We start from the raw sequence: 27042 nt of genomic DNA on the forward strand, positions 1-27042 counted from the left end.
GTATTGGCCGCGCCACCCGCAGCGTGCAACGTCACGAGTGGGCGCCGGGGGCTGAGGCCGGAAGCGAGGAGGAGCGGCGGGGGCGGAAGGTGGTGAGAGGGACGCGCGCGGGGGGGGGGGCGATGGGCGGGGGGGCAGTGGGGCGGGGCCCAGGGGGTTTCCTGTGCTCCTATTTCTCCCCTTCTCGCTTTTACCTTCTTCCCTTCTCCCCGTCTGTAGCAGAGTCCTTGTTTGTCTCGGGGGGCTTTCCCGGCTGAGTGTTTCTGATCGTTTTAGCGATCCCCGGGCTGGAGAATGGGTGTTATGAGGAGCGGCTGAGGGAGCTGGGGTTGTTCAGCCTGGAGAAGAGAAGGCTGAGGGGAGATCTCATCCTTCTCTACAGCTACCGGAGAGGAGGTTGCAGAGAGGTGGGTGTTGGTCTCTTCTCCCGGTCTCTTCTCCCTAGTGCCAGGTGGTAGGACAAGAGAGAGTGGCCTCGAGTTGCACCGGAGGAGGTTTAGACTGGATATTAGGAAAAACTTCTTTACCAAAAGAGCAGTGAAGCATTGGAACAGGCTGCCCAGGGAAGTGGTGGAGTCCCTATCCCTGGAGATGTTTGATTGATAGATAGATAGATAGATAGATAGATGGATGAGGCACTAGGGGATATGGCTTAGTAGTAAACGAGTACTTAACCTTGAGAAGAGGAGGCTGAGGGAAGACCTTATTGCTCTCTATAACTACCTGAAAGGAGGTTGTAGGGAGCAGGGTGCCAGCCTCTTCTCCCAAGTGATAGGGGAGAGAACAAGGGGGAATGGCCTTAAGCGGTGCCAGGGGCTTCAGACTGGACATAAGGAAAAAAAAATTCACCAAAAGGGTTGTCAGGCACTGGCAGAGGCTGCCCAGGGAGGCGATTGAGTCACTGTCCCTGGAGGTGTTTAAAAAATGGGTGAGGGTGTTCAACGACATGTTTTAGTGGCAGTTAAGAATGGTTGGACTCAGTGATCTAAGAGGTCTTTTCCAACCTGGTTATTCTATGATTCTTTCTACAACTATCTGAGAGGAGGTTGCAGAGAGGTGGATGTTGGTCTCTTCTCCTAAGTGACAGATGATGGGATGAGAGGGAATGGCCTCAAGTTGCACAGGAGGAGGTTTAGATTGGATATTAGGAAAAAATTTCTTTACCAAAAGAGTGGTGAAGCACTGGAACAGGCTGCCCAGGGAAGTGGTGGAGTCCCCACCCCTGGAGGTGTTTAAGAGACAGATAGATGTAGTACTAGGGGATATGGCTTAGTAGCGAATGAATATGGTTGGACTTAATGATCTCAAAGGTCTTTTCCAACCAAGCGATTCTATGATCACTGTCAAGAAGATTCGTGCTTGCATTGGGTTGCTTTTACATTCAGAACTCTGGTAATTTTAAAATATGTTATATGCATTTGTTTGTGACTATTTGCAAAAAAAAGGTTCTCTGTTGATACAGTTTGATTTCAGCATTCAGTGGATACAGTGCAATTAGTCTTTAAGGATTCTGTGTCTTCATATTGTTGAATTATTAAAGGCTTAATTCTAGAAAAAGTTCTTTTCTTCATTGGTGCGACTAGGTTTTCATTCTTTCTCATGTGTAAGATTTTTTCTAGAACAAGATGTTTCCTCTATGTTTTACCTGTAAGCATGCCCTGCAAGTTTTACAAGCCCATGGAGTCAGAGCACTCTAGAATCAACACTTACTTTTATTAACTGTAGAGTTCTTCCATTCTTGAACTGTTAATCTGATTTGCCCTTTAAAGGCAAATTATGTTGTATTTCTTGAAGTCTTACTAGGCAAAATAAAAGACTTGCAACGCAATCAACTATGAACTTTGAAAGTGATTGGTTACTGAGTTGTATTAAAGCCCATGTGATATTGAGTAATGTCTTGATGCAGATATGACTGTATCTGGTGTTTAAGGGAGAGCTACTAAAAAGTAGGAAAGGAGGCTTACAAGCAGAGAACTGGAGATACATCCTCAATAAAATCGACAGTAACACATACTTGTATGAAAAACTGTAATTGTAATTTTGTAATTGAAATGCAGCCTATTAAATTGAGGACTTTATAGACTTCTTTTAATTTTATATGGAGTGATATGACATAAATATGGTGTATTGTGACCTCTGTTGTAAATCATGACCTTTGTTATGATGACCTTTACTGCAAAAAGCCAGGAAAGAAAACGGCTGCAGGTCTTCTGCTGTAAGTCTCAAATCAGTCATTACTTTTTCTTTTTTTTTCTTCAATGCGCAGATGTCAGTGGCTGCTTACTGTATATTTTGCTATAGACAAATAGGAACTTCTGGTCCGGCCACAAAAAAACACCTACCATGGAATGATATCAGTAAGTACACTTCTATACGTTACTGATCTGAGGTGTTAATAAAAAGGAAAAATCTTTGTTGGTATAATGCCTTATATACTTAAAATACTTTGTAATCAAAAGCTTTTATTCACCTAAAGTGGATTTCTGCTTCTGACCTTGCTTTGCATAGTGATATGTAAAGTGACAGCAACAGATTATCTGGGTTTAAAACACAAAATGTGGTCAGTCCCCAGCCAGATGCAATCTCATTAAAATGTCTTGAATACTGGTTTGAATCTTTTTTTAAACCTCTGGGTTTTTTGGGTTTGGGTTTTTTTAAAGCTCTGGAGCCACAAAACAGTTACATCCATAAAGTTTATTATTATTGTTTCTTCCTCCTTAATTACTGATATTAGTTCTGCAGTCTTCCCTGCTTAGTCTCTGCTTTCTTTGGTGCCTTCTGTATAGAATGACAGTTCTCACAATTCCAAAGTTTATTTTTTAGCATTAAAAGATAGGATATTTTCCTTTCTGCTCTACAGGAAGCACTGTATTTTTTTGCCTTTTTAACCTTCTCTGCCAGTTACTTCTTCAACATGTAGCTGCCTCTTGTCTGCATGCCAAAATTCTTGTGGTCTCACAAAGACAGAAACTGGTGGCGGTGGTTTTGGGTCAAATGTCCCAGTTCTTGCAGAGGAAAAGAAATTATTCATTGTAGGTGAGATATGTTCCATTGGGTTTGCTGCTACTGATAACAATGGAGTTTCTCTGTATTTGAGATCCTTACATCCAGATAATCAGCTCAACTTTGTCTGGAAAAAATAGCTCAATTCTGATAGGAATCCTTAGTCTCAAAAGTGACACTGTTTCAAAAGGGCAGTTGTTGCACATGTTCATTCAGCTGTTTGCTTTATAAATTAGATTCAATGCAATTATTTTACATGTATTTTTTCTCAGGGACTTTCTGCAGGACTTTTCAAAGAACATATGTACTCCTATATGTATTCATAAATGTTGAAGAACTATCCACACCATATAAGAAAAAGTTAACTCCTTAAAATAAACCAGAGTTCCAAATGAATGACAGTTTTGCAGGCAGAGGAAGTTTACTGTTGTTTCCTGCAGCTGAGCAATGAATGTAATTGATAGGTTGCAATACTCAAAGTAAATGACATTGGCAGGAGACATGTTTCATCATCTTGCTTAGAAGACCAGGAAATTCTGATCAACTAAATTTTCCTCTGTTTATGAATTTTGGTAATGATTTCCTGAAAGCCAGAGAGCGATAGAAAAGTGTAAAAGAGCTTACTTTTAATGACTGAAATTATTTCTGTTTGTTAATGAAATGCTAACTAAGTTTATGTTGAGGTGATGCATAAAACTTTGTTTGACATGAATTTTTCATTTTTTTAAGGAAAAATTGCAAAGGTCACTGGATCACTTGTACTAGGGTAAGTTGTAGCTGACAAGCATATGTGGAATTTAGGTGTGTAGTTAAAATTTTAATTCATGTGTTTTTCAAAAATGTGACAATATTGGGACCTATAGACATGATAGAATAATAGTTTTAAAGCATATTTTCTAATAGTTATTACTTATTTTAAGTATTTTGGAGTATTTTCTCTACCTTGCTAAATTAAAATAATCTACAGACTATTAAGTATTTGGTAAAATCTGGATGATTAATACTGAAATGATTGTTAATCTATTTTTGCTATAATATTTTTAAAAAATTAATATTCATATACAGTTTTCTTTTATTTAAAGAGGTTTTGTATTCATTACATATGAAGTCCTGTCCTTAAAGAAGTTATTGCAGATTGATACTCAAGCTATACAGCAAGAAAAACTTAAATCCTATGTATATGTACGTGCAACTTCTCTAAATCCAAGTGAATATCAAGGTAAGATGCATAATTGTTTGGATTCTTAAATGAGAATTTTGAGAGAATAGGATGTTTCTGAAAGTCACCCTTATATAAGGAAAGATATTTTTTCCTGAGATCTGTTACAAAATAATAATCTTCACGTTGTCATTGAATTTATTTTAAGCTGGTGGCTGTTTTTTTTAAGATAGTTCTACACATACAGTTCTCTCTATATGACTAATTCTCTCTCTGTATCTATGTGTGTGTGTATATACTTCACATATATTGCAAAATCCTAGAATATTGTGTTGGAAGCGACGTCAAGGATCATTTAGCCCTACCTTTCTTGGCAAAAGCCAGTCTAGACAAGATAGCCCAGCACCCTGTCCAGCTGAATCTTAAAAACATCCAGTGCTGGGGAATGTACGACTTCCATGGGGACGTTATTCCAATGGCTGATCTGATTGTTCTCATTGTGAAAATTTTTCTGTCCAATCAGAATCTCCCCAGAAGTAACTTGTACCCATTACCCTTTGTCTTTTCCATGTGATTCCTTGTAGAAAGGGAGTCTCCATCTTCTTTGTATACAAGCTACCCTTAAATACTGGAACATGGTGATAAGGTCTCCCCTAAGCCTTTTTTCTCAAGGCTGAACAAATCCGATTTTCTCAGCCTTTCCTTACACGGCAGGCTTCCCAGTCCTTTGAGCATCTTTGTGGCCCTTCTGTGAATCCTTTCCAGCCTGTCCACGAGTTTTTCATATAGTGGGGACCAAAACTGAGCATAGTATTCCAGATGTGGCCTGGCAAGCGCTAAGTAGGGTGAGATAATGGCTTCATCTCTTCTAGTGATGCCTTTGTTGATGCAACCCACTATCCTGTTGGCTTTCTTTGCTGCAGCAGCTCAGTGTTCTCTCACGTTGAGCCTGTTTTCCACCAGGACTCCCAAGTCCCTTTCCAGAGAACTGCTCCCCAGCCAAGTGGATCACAGCCTGTGCTGCACTCCTGGATGATGTTTTTCCAAGTGCAAGACCTCACGTTTACCTTTGTTTATATACATATACATGAAGTCTGACCCAAAAAAACCCTGAGACTTAACCCTAGACCTTGGCAACCAAGAGTGGGAGGGGAGAGACAAAGAGATGGTTATAGACCATCATCTAACTTGTCACAGTGAGACAAGGCTCCACTCAATCGCTTCACTATATATGAGCAGACGTGTGTTCAAATACAGATGTTTTCGTACCTATCAGTTATAGATGTATGCAGCTGTGTGCCAGCTCAGCAGGGAACTATTTTGGAGGTGATAGTAGTTGATTTTCTTAATTTAAGTACTAAGAGTTACAGGCACAGTCTCTTTTTTCTTTCTTTTTTTTTTTTTTTTTTGTGTCAAAACTTGTATACACATATGAAAAATAAAGTAGTAGAGCTGTCTTTCAGACTTTCAGTAATCTAAAAATACTCTCATAGGTATCACATACCAAGCCAGAAGAGAAATCCACAAAGCTGTGAGGAAAATTCTGGAAACAGAAGCTAAAATTTTCCGGAGGCCTTTTAGTGGTAGGTATTGAAAGCAGGGGTTTATCTATTATTATTATTTTTGAATAGTAAAGCATTGGCCTTTTAGATAGTAAAAATAATTGTTCTTACAGGCTTGGTATGTTCTTTTGTATTTGAAATGGTAATATTCCTATAATTTTCTGTATTAATATAGAATATTAGTGTATTTTCTGTGTATTAAAACCGTTGTTTTTCTTAAAGTAAATGGAAGTGGTGTTGAGGAAGAGATTTGAGATTTTTTTTTCCTGTTTCAGAAGAGAGTTGAAGCTTAAGATACTAGATTCATAATTGATATGAGTTTTGTTTACAAAAGGTGTTTAGGAAGATGAAATACTCTCAAAATTTAATTTTAGAGAAGTATGTATGTTTTCTTCAAAATTGCCAGTATTAACTGAAAGCAAGGTAGTCTTTTCATAACAGTGTGTCACTGCTTTTTAGTGTAGCTTAAAATAAGAATTTCAGTTCATATAAGAAACTGTGCTCCTGAGGCATGCTATCTGTTCTAGTTTAACTGTCTGTTAAATGATTGTAACAATATATACCTCCACTGTGAAAGCTATGAAGTTTATTGTTTAAGGTCAGTGCCTTGAAAGTTGCTAATCATTTCCAGCTGGAAGATGGCTGTTCAGGTTGGTAAGTGCCAGCTAGGATGTGTGTGTAATATATATATGAAATATCAACTTGGTGCCTCTAAAATTAATCAAAGCCATTCTATTAATTTGAGGATCAGCATTTTACTAATGTCATTCTGTCATATTTTTATTATACTAATTCAATACTAAAAAAATTGCACTCTAAATTACTGTTAACGACTAATATTCAAATATTAAAAGAAACTTTTTTTTTCTTAATGAAGAGAAATATGACTATTAAAGTCCTCATTTTGTCTTTTTTTTTCCCCTGATGAAAGGACAATTCAGTACATTTGATGGAGACGATCATGAATGTGCCTTATGGCTCCTCTTAAAGAGAACTCAGTCAGAAGACAAAGCGGTCCGACTGCAGGCTGTACAAGACCTGGCAAACAGCCGTCACTGGCATGGTAACATGTGCTGATGTAGCCTAATTCCTTCCAGAAACATATCAGTTTCGGTTGGTGGTTGCAAGTCTGCTACCAATATGAAAAAAGGCTAGTAGCTACAAGGAATGTAAATACACTCTGAAATATGGTCTAAAATGTGGAGGATTTGTTTACATTTCCAGCAACTCTTTCCTGTTGCAGAGTGTGTATCTGTAGTGCAGGCCTCTCTCTGTTTCCCCACCAGAGAATCGCAGTCAGTGCTGTAATGTAGGAGAGCAGTTCGTGTTCATTAATTCCTTAGCTTTTCTGTTAGGACTGCTAACAAGGTCACTAGAGGCTCTGTAGGGGAGTGTATTTAAGGCCATGGTTCAGCTAATAAAAATTGGTTAGAAACTAACAGGTAGTAATGACAGACTGGAAACAGAAAACTTGTATCTGCAAGCGTCGTTTGTAAGCCATTTTCCATGCTAGTCGTTGTTGTTATTATTGTTATTGCTATGTAGTAATGAGTCTTCGTTGTTCCTCTAGCAGTGAATGTCCTTGAAACCCCAATTAAAGTGGGAGAGAGATATATATGTTATCTTCCCTCTCCATTACTAATCCATATAAACTGTGTGACACTCTAGTCTTGACTCCTGTTACCTTGGTAGTCCAGTCAGTTGAGGACCTTTCACTCTTCCAGTGCAATTCTAGGCCATGGGATTTATTTTGTTTCAGATTTCCTCTATAATGTCCTAATAAATTATCCCAAGCACTTTACATCAAAAAGCTGTGTTTGAACACATTTGAAAGCTGGAGTGTAACAAAACTGAAGGTATGTGTACTAATTTAATGTAACTCTCTGACGTTCGTAGGAGAGTATCATCTGTTAACAGGTGATCTAGGTGCACAAGATGGCCAGTACTCAGGAATCAAGTTGCTCTTCGTTATCTTGTTTTCTCCTTAGTGCTCATTGCATTGTATTTGGATGTTTTGCAAATACTGATTATTCTTGCCATCTCACTCATGAGGGGAAGTGGTTTTTTTTAACCTAATATTCCAAAACTGAGCCTAAGAAAGATCAAGAATGAAAATATTTGCTAACTTTTCACCAAATTGTTCAGCGTACTTATTGTCATAATTACAGTCATTTGCTTGTCCAAAGCATATCATCAATGACTTTAGCTTGCAGCTGTAAGTGGTCTGCACCAAAGAAAAAAAGGTGGTCTATGACTGTTTGTGAAAAGTACATTTCAGATGATTTGTAATTTTTTTCCTGGCATTTTGTTCTAGAACAGTAACAAGGATAGAAACTAATTTTTATAGAAAAAGTATTGATCCACTTTAAGATTTCTTTTTCTTCAGTTTGCCACCTAATGTAATTTTCCATTTTCCAGCTATAAAGTACGTAGATTTTGGAAATGAACAGTATTTTAAGTCTGGTTTCCCTTCAGCAGGGTAACTGAAAGTCTGTCTTGTGCCTTCAGTAAGGAAGGGCAACTTAAAACCGTACTGTGGTGCTATCTTGCCTTTTCTGAGGTCACCTGAGTTTGTGACTTTTATAGTTTTATTGAAATGTAGCTTTTGTATCATGAAATCAGGTGTCTGTGCCTTGGCAGCATCTGAATTTGAGGCTATGTTTTTTAATACTGTATGCAGGAAAAAAATAGGCATATGCCTATGCATTTCAAATTTTTATTCAAGCCCAGGTGATTAAGCACAAGTTTGTAGTCCTTGTACTGCTTTCAGAGTGACAGTACTGAACGTCTGCTTTTGCTTGCGTTCAACTTGTATCTGAGGACCTTTATCAAGTTGGTCTATAATGAACAATCAGTGCCCAGGTGTATTTCAGTTTAGTATAGCGCTGGTCTAACAACGGCAGTATTTGTCTTTTGGAATTTGTGATTACAAATCAGAATTCATTTAAGAAGATTGCAGAGAAGTGTTTCTCTTATCGAGTACATTAACAACGTAGGTCAGAAACTACATCTAAAAACAAATTAAATGTTTAAGTGTAGTTTTAACACTAACACTGAAGTTTTTGTACTACAGATTATCAATATGGTACAGTTGCCCAGACCTGTGATCAAAGGACTGCTATAGGTTTAGCTCGATCCAAAGATATTGACCTTCGCTTTTTCCTGTCTCCACCACCATTGCCAAAACCAAAGAATGTAAGTAAATGAAAAGTAGATATTAGATGAATTTTGCTTGTTTGTTTTTAGTGTTTTTGTTGTTGGTAACAGTACTAAAGTGGAGTTTTAAAGTAACTCATGAGTAGTAAAATTAAGATCAAAATACAAAACTATAATATAGTGCTATACCTCTAGGGTATATCTGTATTTGTGAATGGAGTGATAGAAGGAACTAAGGATATGGAGTTGACCAGTTATTGTTTTCAGTCTGTATGTCCACATTGCACATTTACCAGCAGTGAAGTTTGAGTCAGTTACCAGTCTGCTGCATGCACTGCCTGCCTGTACCTAACAGACAACGTGAAGCAGTCTTACATTAAGTCATCCTAGATTGCCTTATTGATACTGACAGGGTCCTTCTCCTAGAGAGCACTCTTGGAGACTTTCACATCCTACTGCTGGTGTGATTCTCTGGGTAGCGCTCTGGCACACAGCTTTAACCTTGATTATGTAAGTGGGGAAACTATTTTGATTGCACAGTGTGACTCCCAAGTGCAGATGCAATGTGCATTTGTTGCCTGGAAAAATTCCTATAACACATTGAATCACTAATGTAGCCACTGTCCTTCACCAAAAATTCTGTTGTCTTCTCCTTTTGATATCTTAATCTGCTTTTGTGTGAATTTAGAAGTTATAGAAGGTGTTTGGAGACTGTTATAATGAAATATTATTTAACTTCAGTTACCATAATACTTGTTAGATTTAATTGAGTAGTATTCCAACAGAAGATTCAATAAGAATGATTTTAGCTGCAGAAATGCATTGCATCTCAATACAGTAACTAAGAATTAATCAGATAAGCAAATATGTAACATCTTGAACAGCTTTAAGTTATCTGTCGTCAGCTCCCAAATGCCTCCAGATACTGAGAGCTGAAGATGTGGCTCCTCCCCATCCTCTTTACTTAGAGTGAATGACTAGCCTTGCTTTCTGTATACCTAAGTCTGCTGTCAGCCCCGCCTCTTTATTGCCAGCTTTTAGGTACCACTAAAGCCGAATTGGATAGATTTTAACTTGTTTTGGTTTGATGTTAATTCGTTTGTGTGTGTATATGTATGATGGTTTGAGCAATCATGTCATCATATCAGCTCTTCAATAAATAGAACTGCAAAGAATAATATAAGAGGCTTTTTGTAAAGCTGATAGGTGAATGCTGGCCAAAGTTCCTGACAGACAATACCTACCTGTATGTCGTAACCAACAAAACGCTGAAAACCAGCTTTGGTAGCCAAACTTCGGAAACCAAACTTTTTGGTTTCTTATCTTTGTAACATTACATGATAGTGGATCTGTACCTGTCAGCCCTGAAGTATTGAAGTATACTGGTATAGGGTTGGGTATATACTTTATTTTTATAGCAGTATGATTGCTGGGTGATTGAAGTTTCAAATCTGCTACTTACGAAGTTGAAGCAAATCATTGTGGCAGCAAGTGTTGCCACAAAATGTGCCTTCATTTCTTGATTGTAGCAAGGATTAGAATAATTTCAAGTTCTCTGACTGTGGGCAAATAAATCTTTGTTAAATCTGTTGTTCTATCACCCACTCACATGTGTGTTTAATAATCCAATATGAACATTTTGAAGATAAAAGATAAAAGGAAGTTTCTGTGTGTTTTCATGGTAGTTTATACATTATTTTAATGGAGCAGCACCGAAATTACTGTGTAGTTAGGGATGAACTTTTAAGCTTCCTATGCCAGGAACAACTTTTGTGTTTGCCCTTCTAGGCCTATTAGAATAAGGCCACCAAAGTATGAAGTTTAAAGCTTACTTTTCATCACTCACCTGGAGAATTTAGAATTGTCGGTCTCTGAAGTCTTTACAGGTGTAACCATTAAACTAAATTTGCAGAGCACTCAAGTGCAGGGTTCCTATTTTATGGCCTTATGACTGATTCCATTATTTCAGATCTTTATTTTCTATGGTTTGTTTCATGCTTTGAATGGAACTAAAAGCTATGTGTGCTTCTCACAGGATTATTCTATGGAAGATGAACTTCGTTTGTTGTTAGTATCTTTGCCTCAGACTGGTCTTGATCCATGTGTCCAGTACTTCACATCTCTTGCTTTACATGAAAGTAGTCAGACTCTTGCTGCACAAAAGGTGAGTCCTGCAGAACAGAACTATTTGAGTTCTTTGCTCCTGCAGAGCTCAGGTACAAACCTATTTTCATATTTTTGCACATTACAAGGGGAACTAAAATACAGAGACTTTGTGAATGTACAATGTAACTAAAATCGCTAGTGCCGCTGCAGTACAACAGAAATAAAATCTCTGGTGGATGTTGGCCTTTTCTGCCAGGTAACAAGTGATAGAACAATAGGAAATAACCTCCCTTGGCGCAAATTGAGGCTTAGAGTGGCTATTGGGAAAAATTTCTTCACCAAAAGGGCTGCCAAGCGTTGGAACAGGCTGCTCAGGGAAGTGGTTGAATCTCCATTCTGGGAGGTACTCAGAAGACATGGTTTGATGGTGGACTTGGCAATGCTTGGTTAAGAGTTGGACTCAATGATACTGAAGGTCTTTTCCAACCTAAACAATTCTATCATTCTATGATACAGTCCATGTGCTTGAAAGCTTGTTTATCTTTACTTACAAGCCTTCTTGTAAAGTGGATATTTCAGCATTTTGTCCTGAGCATTTCCTTCCACTTGCAGTGCTCAGAATTATTTTTCACATTTTGTCTTGCTGTTGTTTGAGTGTTCTTTTACTGATGAGATGATTAAACCTCTGTTAAGTCTTACTGGCAAACTGATAAGCTGTTAGCACACCTTAAGTATTAAACTCTGTTATATCGCATAGAAATGTCTCCCTGTAACATATCTATGTTGCCAAAACCAGAATTGGAATAGTGTAGTGGTCTGCTTGGACTTGGAACTTAGTAATTCTTCAGCTGTCTGTCCAAGAGCTTCTTAAGTGCCTTTAGGAATGTCATTTAAAGTGCTGTTATTGCTTAAAATAATAATAGTAGTTCTAGTGTCATCCACTATCTCTTGTTCATTGTGTGTTTTTATTTAAAAGTTGAGATTTTTTTTTTAAAGTTTTTTTTTTTAAATGCAATAATAAAAATTACTGTCATATTTTAGTAATAGCGCCTGACAGGCTTTATTTAGAGATTTCAGAGTGCAATAACTCTTTATTTCCTATGACGGGACTATGTAATATTTTTACACTGACTCCTTCATTGCTTTCACAGGCAGAGCTCTTGCTATACAAAAGGAGCTTTGGTCAGACACCACACTTGGAAGCATTTTGATAATCGCACTGTTCTAGAAAACTGCTCTTTATTGAGTTTATGCTGGTCTTGCTACTGCATGATTGAAACTGTCTGGTCTTTGGGAGCTATGCTAAGTGTTGAAGACCTCTTTTCTTCCTCTTCTCATTTTTGCAACTATGGAAGTCTAGTTGCAGTCTGATTCTTGCTTTTTTTGCTTAAGCAAACAATCCTAAAAGAAGACATTCATTAACAAAATGAAAATGCTACATCTTCCTGCTTTATTGTATGTTTTGAAGTTAATAGACCTTGGAGGCTGCTGACTGCAAATCTGTTTAATATTTTCCGTTTAAAATAGTAGATATTTTTATAGTGCACTGTTGTGTAATTTGTACATTTGGAAAAATATATGCATACTCTTCATAACAATTTCTATAGATTGTTACACATTTAACAGTTTAGAAATGCTTATTTTATGTAGATGTTTGGAACGTGGTATAATTTTTACCGTTCTTATTTCAGGGAGGCTTATGGTGTTTTGGAGGAAATGGACTTCCATATTGTGAAACATTGAGTAAAATCCCTTCAGAGACGGTGGAACTCTTTTGTTTGCAAGCTTTAGTGCAGCATTCTAAGGTAACTTGTCCTTTAAACTGTAACTGAAAAGCTACATTTATAAACATTCCTTTCCAATGTTTTCTCAAATATTGAGAAGGACTTGCCATTTTTTTCTCTCACTCCTTCTGTAAGAATGTTCAGACAACTGAGACTGGTGTGATGTGAAAGACTAAATAACAATCTTTTTTTCTCTTGGGAAATATATGTAAGTCCTGTTATTGTTTTTAATTAGCCTGTATAAGTTCCCCTGTAATATACCTACTACATCTTTCATGAAGTAAAAGAGGCAGCTCTGACACAGAAAAGCAGGAGAGAATGTCTGAAGTCTAGGAGTCTTTAACAAGTCTTTTCTCTGTGGGGCTACCTTCTACTGGCACCAAAAGTCATTGGAGATGGGTATCATGAGGAAACAGTTTCCAGTCTGCAGCTTCTCAGTAAGCAAGATACTCCTGATGTGAAATTCTCAGTACGAAGTGTGTGTGGATCTGTGTGAGTTGGCGTACGTGAGTTCAGAAAGCTTACAAGCAGTCTGTTCCTATGACTCTTAATGTAACTCTAGTGCCAGGTGTCCAGAAAGCAAAGTATCCCTATGAAATCATTCTAAATCAGAAGTCAGAATAAAGTGCAAACCTTGGCTATTCACAAAGGTCCATTCTTCAATGATAACTGCCTTTGGGCAGAATATTGCACAGCGTGCAGCTAATACAGAGCATTTTCCGAAGACCAGTATGATCTTTGCAGACACAGATGAAGAGTATGGAAGATTTTGTGTAACAACCATTCTTCTTGATTCCCACTGCTGCGCTCTTCAGAGTGTACTTAATTGCTCGGAAACCTAGAACATTGAGAAGTAGTGTTGAGAATACTGGATTGTTATTGGTAGAGGGATGGGTAAAGTGCAGTTTGCCAGTACTCCTTTCATGTCTTCCATATATCTAGAAATTCTGATGTCACTTGGAATATGTTATATTCCAGATTTTCAGTTTAAGTAAGTTGTGGCTGCGCTCATTGTGGATGTGTGTCTCTTTGAAAGTCACAGACATGAGGACATCAGCAGTTCCATGACATATCACACATTTTTAAGCACTACAGAGAACACGCTCAGGTTATGAGCATTTGACCATATCAGTAGTTGATATTGCAACTAATTAGTGCATAGTCATCTGCTTGGACTAGAATCTATTGTTGCCCTTAAGAACAATAATGATAGTAGTACTGTTTGGAAAGTAAAAATACCTTTGTATTTCAAAGAGAAGGGATGATAATGATTGTATTTTAGGTGGTGAATAGAAAGGCAATTGGATCTGGTTGGGACAGTGCTTTAACAAATACGGGCAATTGCCCTGATCAGACTCTGGAACTTTAGTTGAAATGTGTTCTTGATGAGAGCAATCTCATCTCCTTCAGATGTGGAAGAGAGTAGAATGGTGGTTGTAAATCCACAGAAATCATGAATTTGCAATATTAAAATATTTACTTCCTCTTCAACTACAGCATATAAATTCTAGATTAATATGAATTTCTGTGTAAAAAGAGCTCTGCGTCCTATCAGCTTTTAAAAATTCCCTAATTTGTGAATTAACAGCATCTCAAAGAACCTTTTTCAAAACATCTACTTACTGTCATTGTATTTACTCTGTAATGCTAGGTTTCTTCTCACTGTGATAAAATAGAAGCTAAAGGAGGTCTTCAGCTACTACAGAGGATATACCAGCTACGTAAGGATTCAGCAAAAATTCAAAGGAACATAATTCGCATTATTGGAAACATGGCTTTGGATGAACGTCTTCATTCATCCATAGTACGTGCAGGTAAAAGGAAAGCAAGCGCAAGGAGTCTGAGTGTCAGATTTGTGTTCTAAATTTTTCAGAGGATTCGACACTTTTGTAAAATGCAACAGACCCTGGCAGTGGTGTGGGTTTTATATCGGAGGGACCGGGAGGTAGCATTGGGGGGTATTTTTTTATACAAAAATATAGACAGTTTAGACGGTGTTGATTATGAACTCCTTTAATGCTGTCTGTCTGATATATGTCAGTGCTACAGAGGTGTTTGAAGTCTGAAGGGTGGTCAAAATTTGGACTTAGTTGATATTTGTCTCACATTACTGGCATAAAAAGTTTTGAGTCTCTTGGTCTTAGAGGTAATCTATTTGTAGATTAATTTTTTTTTTATTGACTGTGTTTTATTCTCATAAAGGAATCGGATCGGTTTGCACTCCTTACCATCTGGAATAAAGTGAAACATGCCTTTGTGCCCTCCTTTGTTTCACGTTAGGCTAATAACTTCTGAGCTTTACTCTGATGCCCCCTTTTTTAGTTCATGTTAAATATCTGAATGAAGTTATTCCTTCTAGTTCTATACAAAATAAATAATTCCTAATGCTTTATTACGAAAGAAGGAAAGAAAAAGAAAAGTAGAAAATGTCCATATGCTGTTATATACTTCCAAGCTGGTGCCTGTTTCATTTTTAATCTCCCTCTTGCAAAGAGAAGTAGCAAAGACACAGGGAAAGACTGTGAGGGTGATTAAAAATATGGAATGGCTTTGGTAGAAAGTACAAATGACACATTTAGCTTGGAAAAAGCAGCTGAAGGGAAATATAATGGTGATATATAATAACCTCACTGGTGCAGAGAAGGCAAAGAGGGAACAGTCATCTACTGTGTCTTGTAATGCAAGACCAAAGTTTCTTGTGCATTAAATTATCAAAAGGCAGAACAAATAAATATTTTTTTGCCCGTACATTGCATGACTAAACTACAACTTGCTTTAAAACAGTGTGGTTCCTGAAGACTTAGAAAGCTTCAAAAAGTGATTAGGCTAGGTTAATGGAAAGAAAAATCTGTAACGTTTTATGAACAGAAGCCAAGTTGACTGTAGAAAGTTAAGAGGGTATAATGGAGAACCAGCACTGTATACTTCCCCTTTTATTGATCTGCTCTTTTATTGTTCTGCAGCTTCCTTTACTGCTTGCTTTTTAAGAAAGACAGCAGAGTACAAAAGCCATTGGTCTGAGCTTTAGCCCTATGCTTACATTCTTATGATGACTGCTAAAACCATACAGAGGAAAAGATTGCAGCAGAAAAGTCAGCAGCTCCCTGGGGCACAGCTTTCAGTACAAACAGAATTTTAGGCAATGAACTGGACTCCAGAGATGAGCAGTTGAATGCTGCTGGTCAAGTCTTCCTTTGCAAAAACTGCTGGCACAGGAAGAGGAAGAAAAGCAATGATGCACTGTGTAGTAGCTGTAGTGTGGTGTTTGGGAGCAGAAGGATTCTGAACACTGGTTTTGACCCTTCATCTTGGCTTATTTCAAAGAAATACAGAACCAGAGACCTCACTAATTTTAATCGAACTAGCTTGGCAGTCTTTCATTGTATTTGGGGAACTGAAAACAGCTTTTAGATAGTATTCGTCTTGGGGAGAACTGTGGTCAACATATATATATTCTGCTTAGAAATGTAATTTAAATACATAGTTCTTAAAAGAAGAAATAATTGGCAGTTTTCAGAAGTACTGACATTTAAACAAAATTCACATTTTATTTAATTCTTTTCTTAATTCCACGGTGAACAAACTATCTTGAGTTAGCCACTTACTGGCTATACTAGTAGCAATGTATTGTGCATGATTTTTAAACAGTGCTCATTAAGTGAATTGTTTCTTCTTTTCCAAATCGGCCCCTGTCTGAAAATTTTTCTTCAAAGCCTTTCCAGGTTTTATTTTTTAACTCAGTTTTAGTGTAATCGTGATTTGTAGACCACTCTTGCTAGCAGCAACAAGATTTATTAGGATTTTAAAGAGAAATATTTATGTGTGTATGTGCGTAGAAGATATTCCTTTGCACATCTCAGTAGGCTATGATCACCTTCTATGCCTAAGAAACTACATTTTACACCTTAGGTTAGGTATTTTAAAGTGTGTGTTTTTTCTTGAGGTAGCCATGACTTAAAATTTTATTGAAGATTGTATTCAAAGGTTTCCGTCATTAATTCTCTTATATTTCTTAGGTATAAATAGTATACTATTTTTAGAATAGTGGGGACATTTTAATTCCTTAAATGGTTTTTCACACACTGGATTTTAAAATGAGAAATGGTTGTACTCTAACAGCAAGCATCCGTTTTTCCACCTGCCATTACTCTTGTGGGTGGTTTTCTGTGTCTTTCTCTGCTTTAAGCTTCATTTTCTCTCTGGTACATTTATTTTCTCTGTAGTACATTTATTTTCTCCATCTTTCTTGCATCTTACCTACAAAAAGAGACTTGAGATTTGTTCTCTCTCTAACAACTACACTGACCTGCTGGTACACTTTTTTTTCCTCTTCTGAGAAGGGTTCTTCTTCAGATCATAAACTGAACAGTAGTAAAATACATTACCACCTCCCCACTCTAGATTTCTGCACTTTGGAGGTGTTACTTATCTGGTGTTGGCTTTCTTGCATTCAAGAGAGTGAATTGAAATAATTTCTTTTGATGTTTCCATTCTTAAGTTTTAGCTACTGTTCTCACAAGTAGACTTTTGAAGGATGATGTTTCTAATCAGTTAACCTGCCATTTTTATATTTTCAATATAGGTTGGGTTTCTGTACTTGCTGAAGTAATGAAATCCCCACATGTCATTCAGTCTTCTCATGCATCCAGAGCTTTGGCTAATCTAGACAGGGACACAGTGCAAGAAAAGTATCCAGATGGTGTTTATGTGTTACATCCACAATATCGTAGCAGGTAAAGCAGAAGATATTGTACATGCTGTACGTTGAGTTATTTGTTATACTATTCAGTTGCAAAACTTTGGAAGAGTTGACGTCGGAGTGCTGCTGTACTACTACTCCTCCTGTTCTTTGGTAGGTTGAGGTGACTGAATTTAGAACCCTAAATGGAAGAACAACAGTAGTGTTTGAAGTAGTCCATAGCCATGAAAGGAGTATTGTGCTGCCTGGAAAAATCCAGACAGAGTGAGATGAATTATTATTTTGCATGTGTTGCAGCCATTTAACCTTTGCACTGGCTGTCTTGGGATACAGTGCTTTGTAGTTATGCTGTTGGCAGCGGCACCTGTTGGCTGAAGATGCTGTAAATTTATTACCTTCAACTTCTTTTAATAGTGATTCTGTATCTGGGACTGAAGCAGACCCCAAAATCATATGTTACTTAGTAGCAACTGTTCCCTGGGTCATTGGTGTTAATCAGGTTACAGTGGAGATCTAATTTGATGATAAAGCTGGTGCTACCAAGTTTCATTGACAGTAGCTGGAGAGAATGGTGGTTTTCATTATAGAAAAATATGACCTGCAAAGGGGGGTACTTCCCATACCTTTTTATATCTCTGTTCTGGGTGAATCCCTGTTTTTTTTCTTGATCCGAGTATCCTCTTAAAATATAATGAGATGTCATGGAATGTTGCCCATAAGATAAGAAATCATGTATAGTATTAAAAATAGCATTTTGGCATCCTTCAGGATAAAAGTTCTGTGTACATTTAATATGCTGAAAGAATACATGCCATTCATCGCTTAAAAATTCCTTTTTCTATATCAGTCAGCCCATCAGAGCCGATGTCCTTTTTGTTCATGGTCTTTTGGGAGCAGCATTTAAAACCTGGCGACAGCAAGACATTGACCGACGTTTGGATAAAAAGTCTTCCGAAGGGGAAGAGGACTATAGCCAGTGCTGGCCAAAGGTAAAAAGGCAATAGCATTTTCACATGCCGCTATGTTTTCTGATTAATGAGAGCTGTCCAGAAGATCTAGAATTACACTGCCTGGTAGTTGTCTCTTTTGAATCGAATGACTTGTAATCTGTTACACGAGTAGCACTTTCCAAGTTCCTGATATGTTTTTGTTAGAAAGCTGAAATTTTGAATGGATTATTCTTGCAAAGGAAAATTTCTGCTAAACTTAATGCTCTTAGCTTCATTCTTCTGCTAGTGAAAGAGGCGTCAGTGGCTGCTTTCCTCATACTCTTGGTTTTTTAATGGAATGTTATTGCTGAGAAAAAGATACGAATACCTCAATTTTTGCAGATATCTACTTAAATATTATTGGTAAATAAGTAATTACTGCTTCAAGCAACTCGTATTGGTATAACCACCCAATTATCTCTGTAAAACTTAAAACTGCTCAGCCCTGTTGATAATCTTAGTAATTCTTGTTTCACCCAGAAGAGGGAGCCAGGAATGCACGAGCTAGTAATCCATCTCCATCCTTTGCTACCTTTGGGTCTGAGGAACAGGCTACAGTTTGGCAGCATGTAATATATAAAGTAGATATTTTTGGTACAAGATTTATTGGGGGATTGACTGAAGAGCAGATACCTCACTTGATATTGGTCCCATTGTAAAATCTTTGCTTTATTGCTGATAAGTTGCTTGCAAGAGTTTAAGTACTTTAATTATAAACTCCTTTTGGTTTAATTTTTCCTTAATTTAGACATGGCTGGCTTCAGACTGTCCTGCCCTTAGGATAATATCTGTGGAATATGACACCCATTTGAGTGACTGGAAAGCAACATGTCCTGTTGAGGCTCACAGGTAACAGATTAAGTGTCTGCAGTTTGGAGGAGAGGCAGGAGGGAGACATGTAAAGCTGATCTTTGGGATCACCTGCTGTGATACAGTGAATTTAACTTTTCTTGTCGCATTTGAAAATCAAGTTTGGAAATATATTAGGTACAGTTATGGTATACTTGAGCTTTTTAGCCTCATGGATAACTTGTGACAACTTCCTAAATTCTTATAGTCTGTTCATGTTTAGCAGAGGTGCTAAATTATGTGATGCAAATTAATTTAATATCATAAGGGGAATATTTCTTAAACTGACCTAATAATACGTCATAAGAACAGCAAAAGTTTCACTGCACTATGACATTTTATCATGATAAAATGAAGCATATAATTTTATTCAAGAAGTGCTAGTCCCTGGAAAGAGATTCATACAAGTCTTTGATAGATAAAATACAGGAACTGTATCTGGTTTGATCTAATAGCATGGATTGCCTTTGTCAGAGGAATTGTGTTTTTACTAATCATGAACCAGGTAGGTCAGAGGAAGATACTACCTTCAAACATGTTTCTTCTAAAAAATTAAAAATATTTTGAGCCCGTAAAGATTATTTGGCTTGAATGGGTATTAGGCTTAGTAATTGAGTTCAGTGATCTTTGAATCAGCTCCTAATCTGAGCCCTTCAGATACTTAAGCATGCAACTAGTCCTGTAGATTCCACTTGTGTACTTCAGTGAAGGCGTGTTCCTGACTACTCGCAGGTTAAGAATCTGAGGATTGATTATCTTTTGTGTAAGGGAGGAAAAAAATTATCATGTGTGCAGTAGACTGGAAACTTGGTACTTTTTCATTCCCTCCTCCCTATGGATATACAAAGGATTGATGCAAATAATACATTAAAGAAAGCATATAAATAGGGGGGAAAAGGAAGATGTGGCTGTTAATGTATCTCTTTGAAATTAGACAGAACAATGATAATAAAAACATTTTGGTGGTTACCTTTTATTGTGTTTGCATGGAGTAAGTACAATTTACTTACTTACTTAGTTAAAGATAATGTCTTTTTCATTGCAAAATGGAAAATTACATTGCCTTCTATTTATGGTCACTCAAACGTAGCATTTTATTCTTTTAAAATTTGATGTAGTTAATGCAAAATGAAAGATGCTGAAGATATTTTTAACTAGCAGGAAAAAAGATGTAGCTGTAGAATCACAATATTACAATTGCTAGGAGTGTTTTAGGCTCACTCACTGTTTCAGAAAGGAATTTGTATGCTCCTCAGCTATCCTGAAGCCTGCTGTTCAGCTGAGAAGACGCATTTGAGCATCCTTTTCATGTGTTATAAAAGCAATTTTTAGTGATAATGCTGAGAACCAATAGAGGTGAAGTGAAGTAGGCTTTGCCCAGTGGTTGCCCCAGTGTCCTGAAGTTTCCATTGTTCAAGGGTCTTCTGTGTTTGATTCTTGTTACACTGCAGAGATTTTGCGCTTTCAAGCTTGGATTGGGAATTGGCATTGCTTTTGTTATCTCTTCATTTATAAGGTGGAGATGATTATGTTTTTATACTATTCCGCTACAAAGCATTTGGAGATTATTGTCTGGAAAGTGTAACAGACATTATCGGTGATTTTTTGATGTACTGGTTGATCAGCCACTTAGTTATTAATTCCCTGTCTGTTACTTGACATTTTGAACATTGTTTAGGGGAGTACATTTTTGGCAGATGTTAGGTATATTCTTGTTTCAACGGAAAATGTTCATTGGGCGTTGATGATGCATTCATAAAGTGAAAACATAATTTTGTTACGTTGTGTAAATTAAATTTTCTAAAAAATCTATAAAGACATTTTTGTAACTAGAGCTACAGGAAATCAGTGATGTATTGAATTAAATAAAAACTTTCTAGCAAAGTCAAGAAACAGAATTTAGCTCAGTTCTTGTTGTTATTCTTGTGAAGGCAAACTTATAATTTTTTTTTTGTCATTTTTCAATGTAGAAACAATCACTAGTTAATTTTTTATGTACCTAATGCACTTCCATATAAATGCAGCACTGAAAATTCATTCTGTTTTAAAATTGCCTTTTAACCTATCGCACATCATCATGCTTGTGTTTGTTTTTAATTTGCAGGAAGTCTATAGCTTACAGGAGCAATGAGCTTCTTGACAAGCTCAGAGCTGCTGGGATTGGAGACAGACCTCTGGTGTGGGTATCACATAGCATGGGTGGTAAGCACATTGCCTGTTTGATGTGAAGTATTTATCTGCTGTTATATTTCAGAATAACCTTCTAACCAAATGCAGTCTGAAATGCAATTATTCAGAATAGTTTATCTAAAAAATTTGCAAAGACCTAAAAATGCAAACTACATTTCTACTTTCTCAATGGATTATATTCAGTACATTGTGAAAGGATTTTTATTGCTGTTTGCTTTTACTGTGTTGATTTTAAAAACACAAAATCCATGAGTTGAAATTCCTGTAAATGGAAATCCAGAGGAAAAATAATTTCCATGATCACGTATTTAGCAGTTGTCTATAGCAACACTTAAACACTTAAAGCAAACCAAAATTGGATTTGCATTACTGACGTTTTATTTTAATACCTCCACAGGTTGGGTTTGGGTTTTTTCAACTTGAATGTTATATATTTGACAAACTAAGTACTAATCAACTAAGGCAAGAATGTGGTAGTTGTTTCATGGATAATATAGCATGATGGTTATTTTCACAGTTATTTAAATCCCTGCATTAATTCTGCTTCTATTACCAGGTCTTCTAGTCAAAAAGATGCTGGTGGATGCTTCCAAGAATCCAGAAATGGATAAAATTGTAAACAACACCAGAGGAATCATATTTTATAGCGTACCTCACCATGGTTCCCAGCTGGCTGAATATTCTATAAATGCCAGATATCTTCTCTTTCCGTCTGCGGAGGTTAAAGAACTCAGCAAGGGTACGCGCACTTAGCTACCATTTAACAGCAGGGATCTATGCTAATCTGTTCATAATGCTTTTTATTTTATTGTGCTTGTCAGAAATAGCTGGATGAAAACAACAAACCCTTTTTTACATTTTGGGTTATGTATTGAATTACTGTAAGTAATTCTGAGTAACTTTCATTTGATTGGAGAGGGGAAAAAGGAAGTCAGAACAAGTTTATAAAAGAGTAGTTTGGGCCATTTAGGAGTGTAGTAACTCAACATGTGCTGGACTTTAGACTCAACTTCTAAACAAGTTCCATGCTATGCAGAAATAAACAGTTGTTGCATACGATAGCTGGAAACAGGGATTACATACAAAATGCTGCTCCATTTACTGGAGCATTAATTTTTCCAAAACATCTCTTTAGGGATGCAGTCTTGCTAGACAAATGCTATAATCTTATGTTTAAGATAACACTACAAAAAGTACATTGCTCCTTTTCAGATTCTCCTGCCCTTAAAGAGCTGAATGATGACTTCCTGTCTTTTGCCAAAGATAAGAAATTTTCAGTGCTGAGTTTTGCAGAAACCTTACCAACACACATAGGCAGCATGATAAAACTGCACGTTGTGCCTCTGGAATCAGCAAGTAAGTCAAATAGTCATTTAATTTGTTTCATTTTGTGTGTGTTCATGTAAGCATTGATAATGAGGAAGGATTATAAATGCTATGATAGAAAGATCTGGAAAAGTGGATCTGTTATGTTTTGGAGGCTTTTTGTTTGAACTTTTGACTGAGTTTAAACTGCAGTCTCCCTGCTGACATCAAAGGTAGCTAAATTTATATCTTAGAACAGTAATTGTTTGTTTTGACTGTGCTAAATGTGAGTAACACTTGCTTAAAAAAGCAGGGTAGACGCTGGTCTAGTGTTACATTGTTGTGTCAGGAGGCTGAATAGTGTTCCAAAAGTACCCACAAATTTCAGCAATTTCCTCGTTTAAAAAACAAGAAAATGATCAAAACGGTAATGGAAGGAAAAAGTCACAAAGCTGTTTTTCAGTTTTAAGAGCCTTTTATCTTCCATTTCTCAGCTACTTGAGCAATTGAGTTTGCCTCCTGTAGAGTTCCCTTGATCTTTTTGGCCTTTCTTAGGAGAAGGGAACGCCAGACAGTTCCTTTTCTTGCTTTGTTTAGGGGTGTTCAACTTAGAGAATTGTTTTAAGCCTGAAATTCTCAGGTGTTCCCTGAGCGAAACCCTATTCTGCATTACCCAAGGTACCTGTAAGGCCTTGAACAGAAACATTGCTTTGTTGTATTTTAGATCAGGCTTGCTACCTGCTAAATCCTAGATTAAAAGCAAGGTTAGTTGCTTTGAAAAATGCAGAATAAACATCGCTGTTTTTCCCAAGTCAATATTTAGCAGTATTTTTCTAATACGTCTTCTCAAGAAACAATTGTTTGTGAAAATCTTTCTGATGTAATTTTACTGGTGAGGATGAAAAACTGGGCATTTTTTTAGTTTGTTTTAACAAAATAAAATGAAAAAAGAGGGCTGCATAAAAGAGTGCACAAATAAGCACTTCAAATTTTATAGCATATTTCTTCTCTTCTACAGATGATGCACAATGCAGCACATGAGCTCTTGGAAGCCTTTAGAGGTTCAAGGGGACACCACTCATTTTTGCTCAAAACCCAGGCTTATGAGCAGCACACTCACTGTTTCTTACATGCATTTTTGGATACACGAAAGCAAACCTTCATCCTGCTCTACTGTAATTTTACATGGTTAAAGATACAGAGCTCCAAACAAAGTGGAAGATTTCTTGGGAGGTTGAGTGAATAGATAATAAACAGGGAATTTTTTTTGAGAGAGAAATTGATAATGCAAGATGTGCTTTTCAGTCTAGGTGATCTTACGAGCTTTAGTAGATTTTTTTCTTCTTTTTTTTTTTTCCCCAGAGTTAGGAATTGGAGACCTTATTCCAGTGGATGTTAATCATCTAAATATTTGTAAGCCAAAGAAGAAGGATGCTTTCCTGTACCAACGTACATTGAAGTTCATTCAGGATGTTTTAGCCCAAGATCTTGGAGACTGAGTTTTTGCCATCCTTGGCTGCTGATTTCCTCCATTTGGTGGCACGCAGTAAGTTCTTCTAACATTTGCCTGGGGATCTACAGAACTACAAAGATGCTATGTCAGATAGTATCTGCTGCTAAAATAATTTTCGATACATCTCCAACTTAAACACCTCTCCAGCTTATTTCTAAAATATGTTCAAAACAAATACAAACTGGAGTCCTATAAACTTGGCAAAAAGAAAACGAGTGTTGTTTAGAGCAACCATCATCTCTCAACAAAATTTGTGTAAATTCTCCAGCAACTTGGCTGGGAGGGGATAGGTATTCAGTGAAAGATAAGTTTCACTTAGTGCACAGATATTCTCTGAAGCAATACAGGTACACTATGGAGATGTCCCAGGATATCTTTTTTTAGCAAAAAAAAAAAAAGCTAGCTCTAAAGGCCGGTGGCCTCAATAAGGTAAATACACATCTGAGACTCAAGTCTTTTAAAGAGGATCAGAAATTCAGAAATTATTAATAAGTGGTGGTTTGTTGTGTCAAAAGGGCAAAGCAGTATGTCTGCCTTAAAGCTTCAACTTACTGTCCATGTTAGGTGGTCTTACTGAAGCCTAAGGAAGTTTATCCAAAGGAATGAAGATGGCATGAAAGTGGCCCAATTACAGGAGTTTTTGCAATTTGCCTTTTCATTTAATAGATCACCCAGATTTGTCAGCAAATAAAGCATCTCTTTTCTGCATGAGAAAGAGATAGGTTGGTAGGTTGTCTTGCATAGATGTGTTCATCATTCAGAAACTTTTCTTTAGTTGATTTAAATAAGAGTATTGAAGATGCTCGAGTGGAGTAAGACAAATGCAAGCACTGCCAAGAAAGCTCATGGTTACACTTTTGAGCTCAGTCAGAGAAGTAAAGTGGGAAAAAAAGTCTGGTGATCATAAGGTCCCAGAGGAAATGCAGAAGATCCCAGATGTTCTGATTTCTTGAGACCCAAGTGTATTTATTGGTGTAGCTGTAGAGAAAAACAGCAGCGTTGTCTTAATTGAGTTTACATTTTTGTTAAGGATACTTTAAGAGTACTGTCAGGAAATAAGTATTTTGAGGAAAAACTATGGTAGGGCTCAGTCACTTTATTTTAAAGTCTTAGATAGTTTGTACTGTAGTTAAAAGCAGCTTAGCCTAATTGTGGTCTCTCCTTTTTTTTTCCACGCCTCACCGTCTCTGATAATAAACATAGGCTACGATTAGTCTTTACTGCCCTAGCTCACTGTTTGTTAAATAAGGCCTGTATTGATGATAGGCTTAAGACATCTCAGCCTCATTTATGTGAGATAGATCTAATATTACTGGCCTTAAAATTATGGCTATGAAAGCTGCCAAAGGGGTGGGCTTGGTGCAGGCAACAGAGGCCATTGCAGTCTGGCCAGGTCCTGAGGCCACCTCAGCTGTTCCCACTTCAGAGCACTCCAGCCCAGGACGACACTGTATCTGAAAATAAACTTCTGGAGGTTGAGTCTTGACCTGCTGAAGCTGTGTGGTAAAATTCACAAGAGTACAGTACTGCAGATGTACAGTACTGCGCTGTCAAAAGGAGCATTTCCCCCCCCCCCCCCCCAACCAAGATGTAGATAAGAACACTGCATGGCAGTATTTCAGATAGAAAATTTAACGGAAGTGTCTAACTTCTGAAGAGGTTTATCCTTTTTACACTGTTTTAACTTCAGAGTGTAAAAATATTAGAACACTTTGTACTCACAAAGTAGAAGATATGTGGAATTTGTTGTGAATAGACAAGACTTGTAATAACTGTGTGTTTAGTGTGACAAATCTTGTATTGATTTTAACAGTCTTCTTTGGCTTACAGGGACTCAGATTGATGACTTACACATTAATCTCAGTAAATGCTTTATTACTGTAACTGGAGGCAACTTTCTCCTTTTTGTAACTGTATGTATATATGTGTCAATTTTAAAACTAATATTTTGAGGGGGGTTGTTTCTTTTTTGGAACACAGTAATGAAACGTGTTTTTGAAAAAGTACTAGATATGCCACAAAATGTATTAAAGGTGAATAATCTGCCAAATGAATGACCTGGATCATGTCCACTTTTGTTACAGGCCTGCATTATTTTTTTTAGTGATTGCGTAATGCTGGAAGAACATAATGTTTACTCTCCATCTTTTGTAACAGGCACAGCCCCGCAGGGTGCAACTGGTCATCCATATTTTGCCAGACTCAACAGTTTTTCAGTTGTGCTTTTAGATTTTGCGGAAGTGCCTCTTAAACCATGCACAGACATAGCATTCATGTCTGCTTCCCATTAGAAATTTATGCTTTCATGCTTCCCTGGTGTAACATTACTTTAGAATAGTGCCTTTATATAAATCCTTAGGTCTCAAACTATACCCTTAACCCCATCTAGCTGGGCATCCAGCTGCAGATGTGGCTAGCAGGTATGTGTGAATTGTCTGAGAAGATGGTATTTTGTCTGCATTGCGGTATCCAAGACTAAAATAGTAAGACAGGAGGGGAGGGCTAATAGGAGTTTGTCAGTCTTCTTGAACTCATTGTCCAGCACTCCTGTATGACTATATTGGTATTTCTATTAGCAACAGTCAGCAAGTTTTTAATTGCTGTGATTACAGTAGTGCAAACAAGCTTTCACTGTGATTTGTGCTCCATGGGGACGGGCAGAGCTGCTAGGTAGAAAGGAGAAACTTTCCATCTGGTGAAAATGTGAATTCTGGACAAAAAGGGAAA

General features: G+C 37.2%; 1 protein-coding gene across 4 annotated transcripts; it reads left to right on the plus strand.

The window, feature by feature from the left end:
• Positions 1-31: 31 nt before the first annotated feature.
• Positions 32-27041, plus strand: SERAC1 (serine active site containing 1). 4 transcript variants are annotated; one of them, XM_054061526.1, is made up of 18 exons: positions 73-89; positions 277-407; positions 2267-2357; positions 3733-3769; positions 4086-4222; positions 5656-5745; positions 6656-6787; positions 8798-8919; positions 10916-11044; positions 12678-12791; positions 14422-14584; positions 17353-17503; positions 18317-18458; positions 19207-19307; positions 21412-21509; positions 22054-22236; positions 22710-22853; positions 24165-27041. In XM_054061526.1, the coding sequence occupies exons 3-18, from the start codon at positions 2267-2269 to the stop codon at positions 24299-24301; spliced, it is 1971 nt and encodes a 656-aa protein (XP_053917501.1). In that variant the 5' UTR covers positions 73-89; positions 277-407; the 3' UTR covers positions 24302-27041. The 4 variants fall into 4 exon arrangements, with proteins under 4 accessions (XP_053917502.1, XP_053917501.1, XP_053917504.1 ...); XM_054061527.1 differs by lacking the exon at positions 277-407 and having other exon boundaries at positions 32-89; XM_054061529.1 differs by lacking the exons at positions 73-89; positions 24165-27041 and adding an exon at positions 23821-24112 and having other exon boundaries at positions 165-407.
• The last annotated feature ends 1 nt before the right edge of the window (position 27042 follows it).

Source organism: Cuculus canorus, chromosome 3 (assembly GCF_017976375.1).
Source record: "Cuculus canorus isolate bCucCan1 chromosome 3, bCucCan1.pri, whole genome shotgun sequence".
In the NCBI taxonomy this organism is placed as follows: domain Eukaryota; kingdom Metazoa; phylum Chordata; class Aves; order Cuculiformes; family Cuculidae; genus Cuculus; species Cuculus canorus.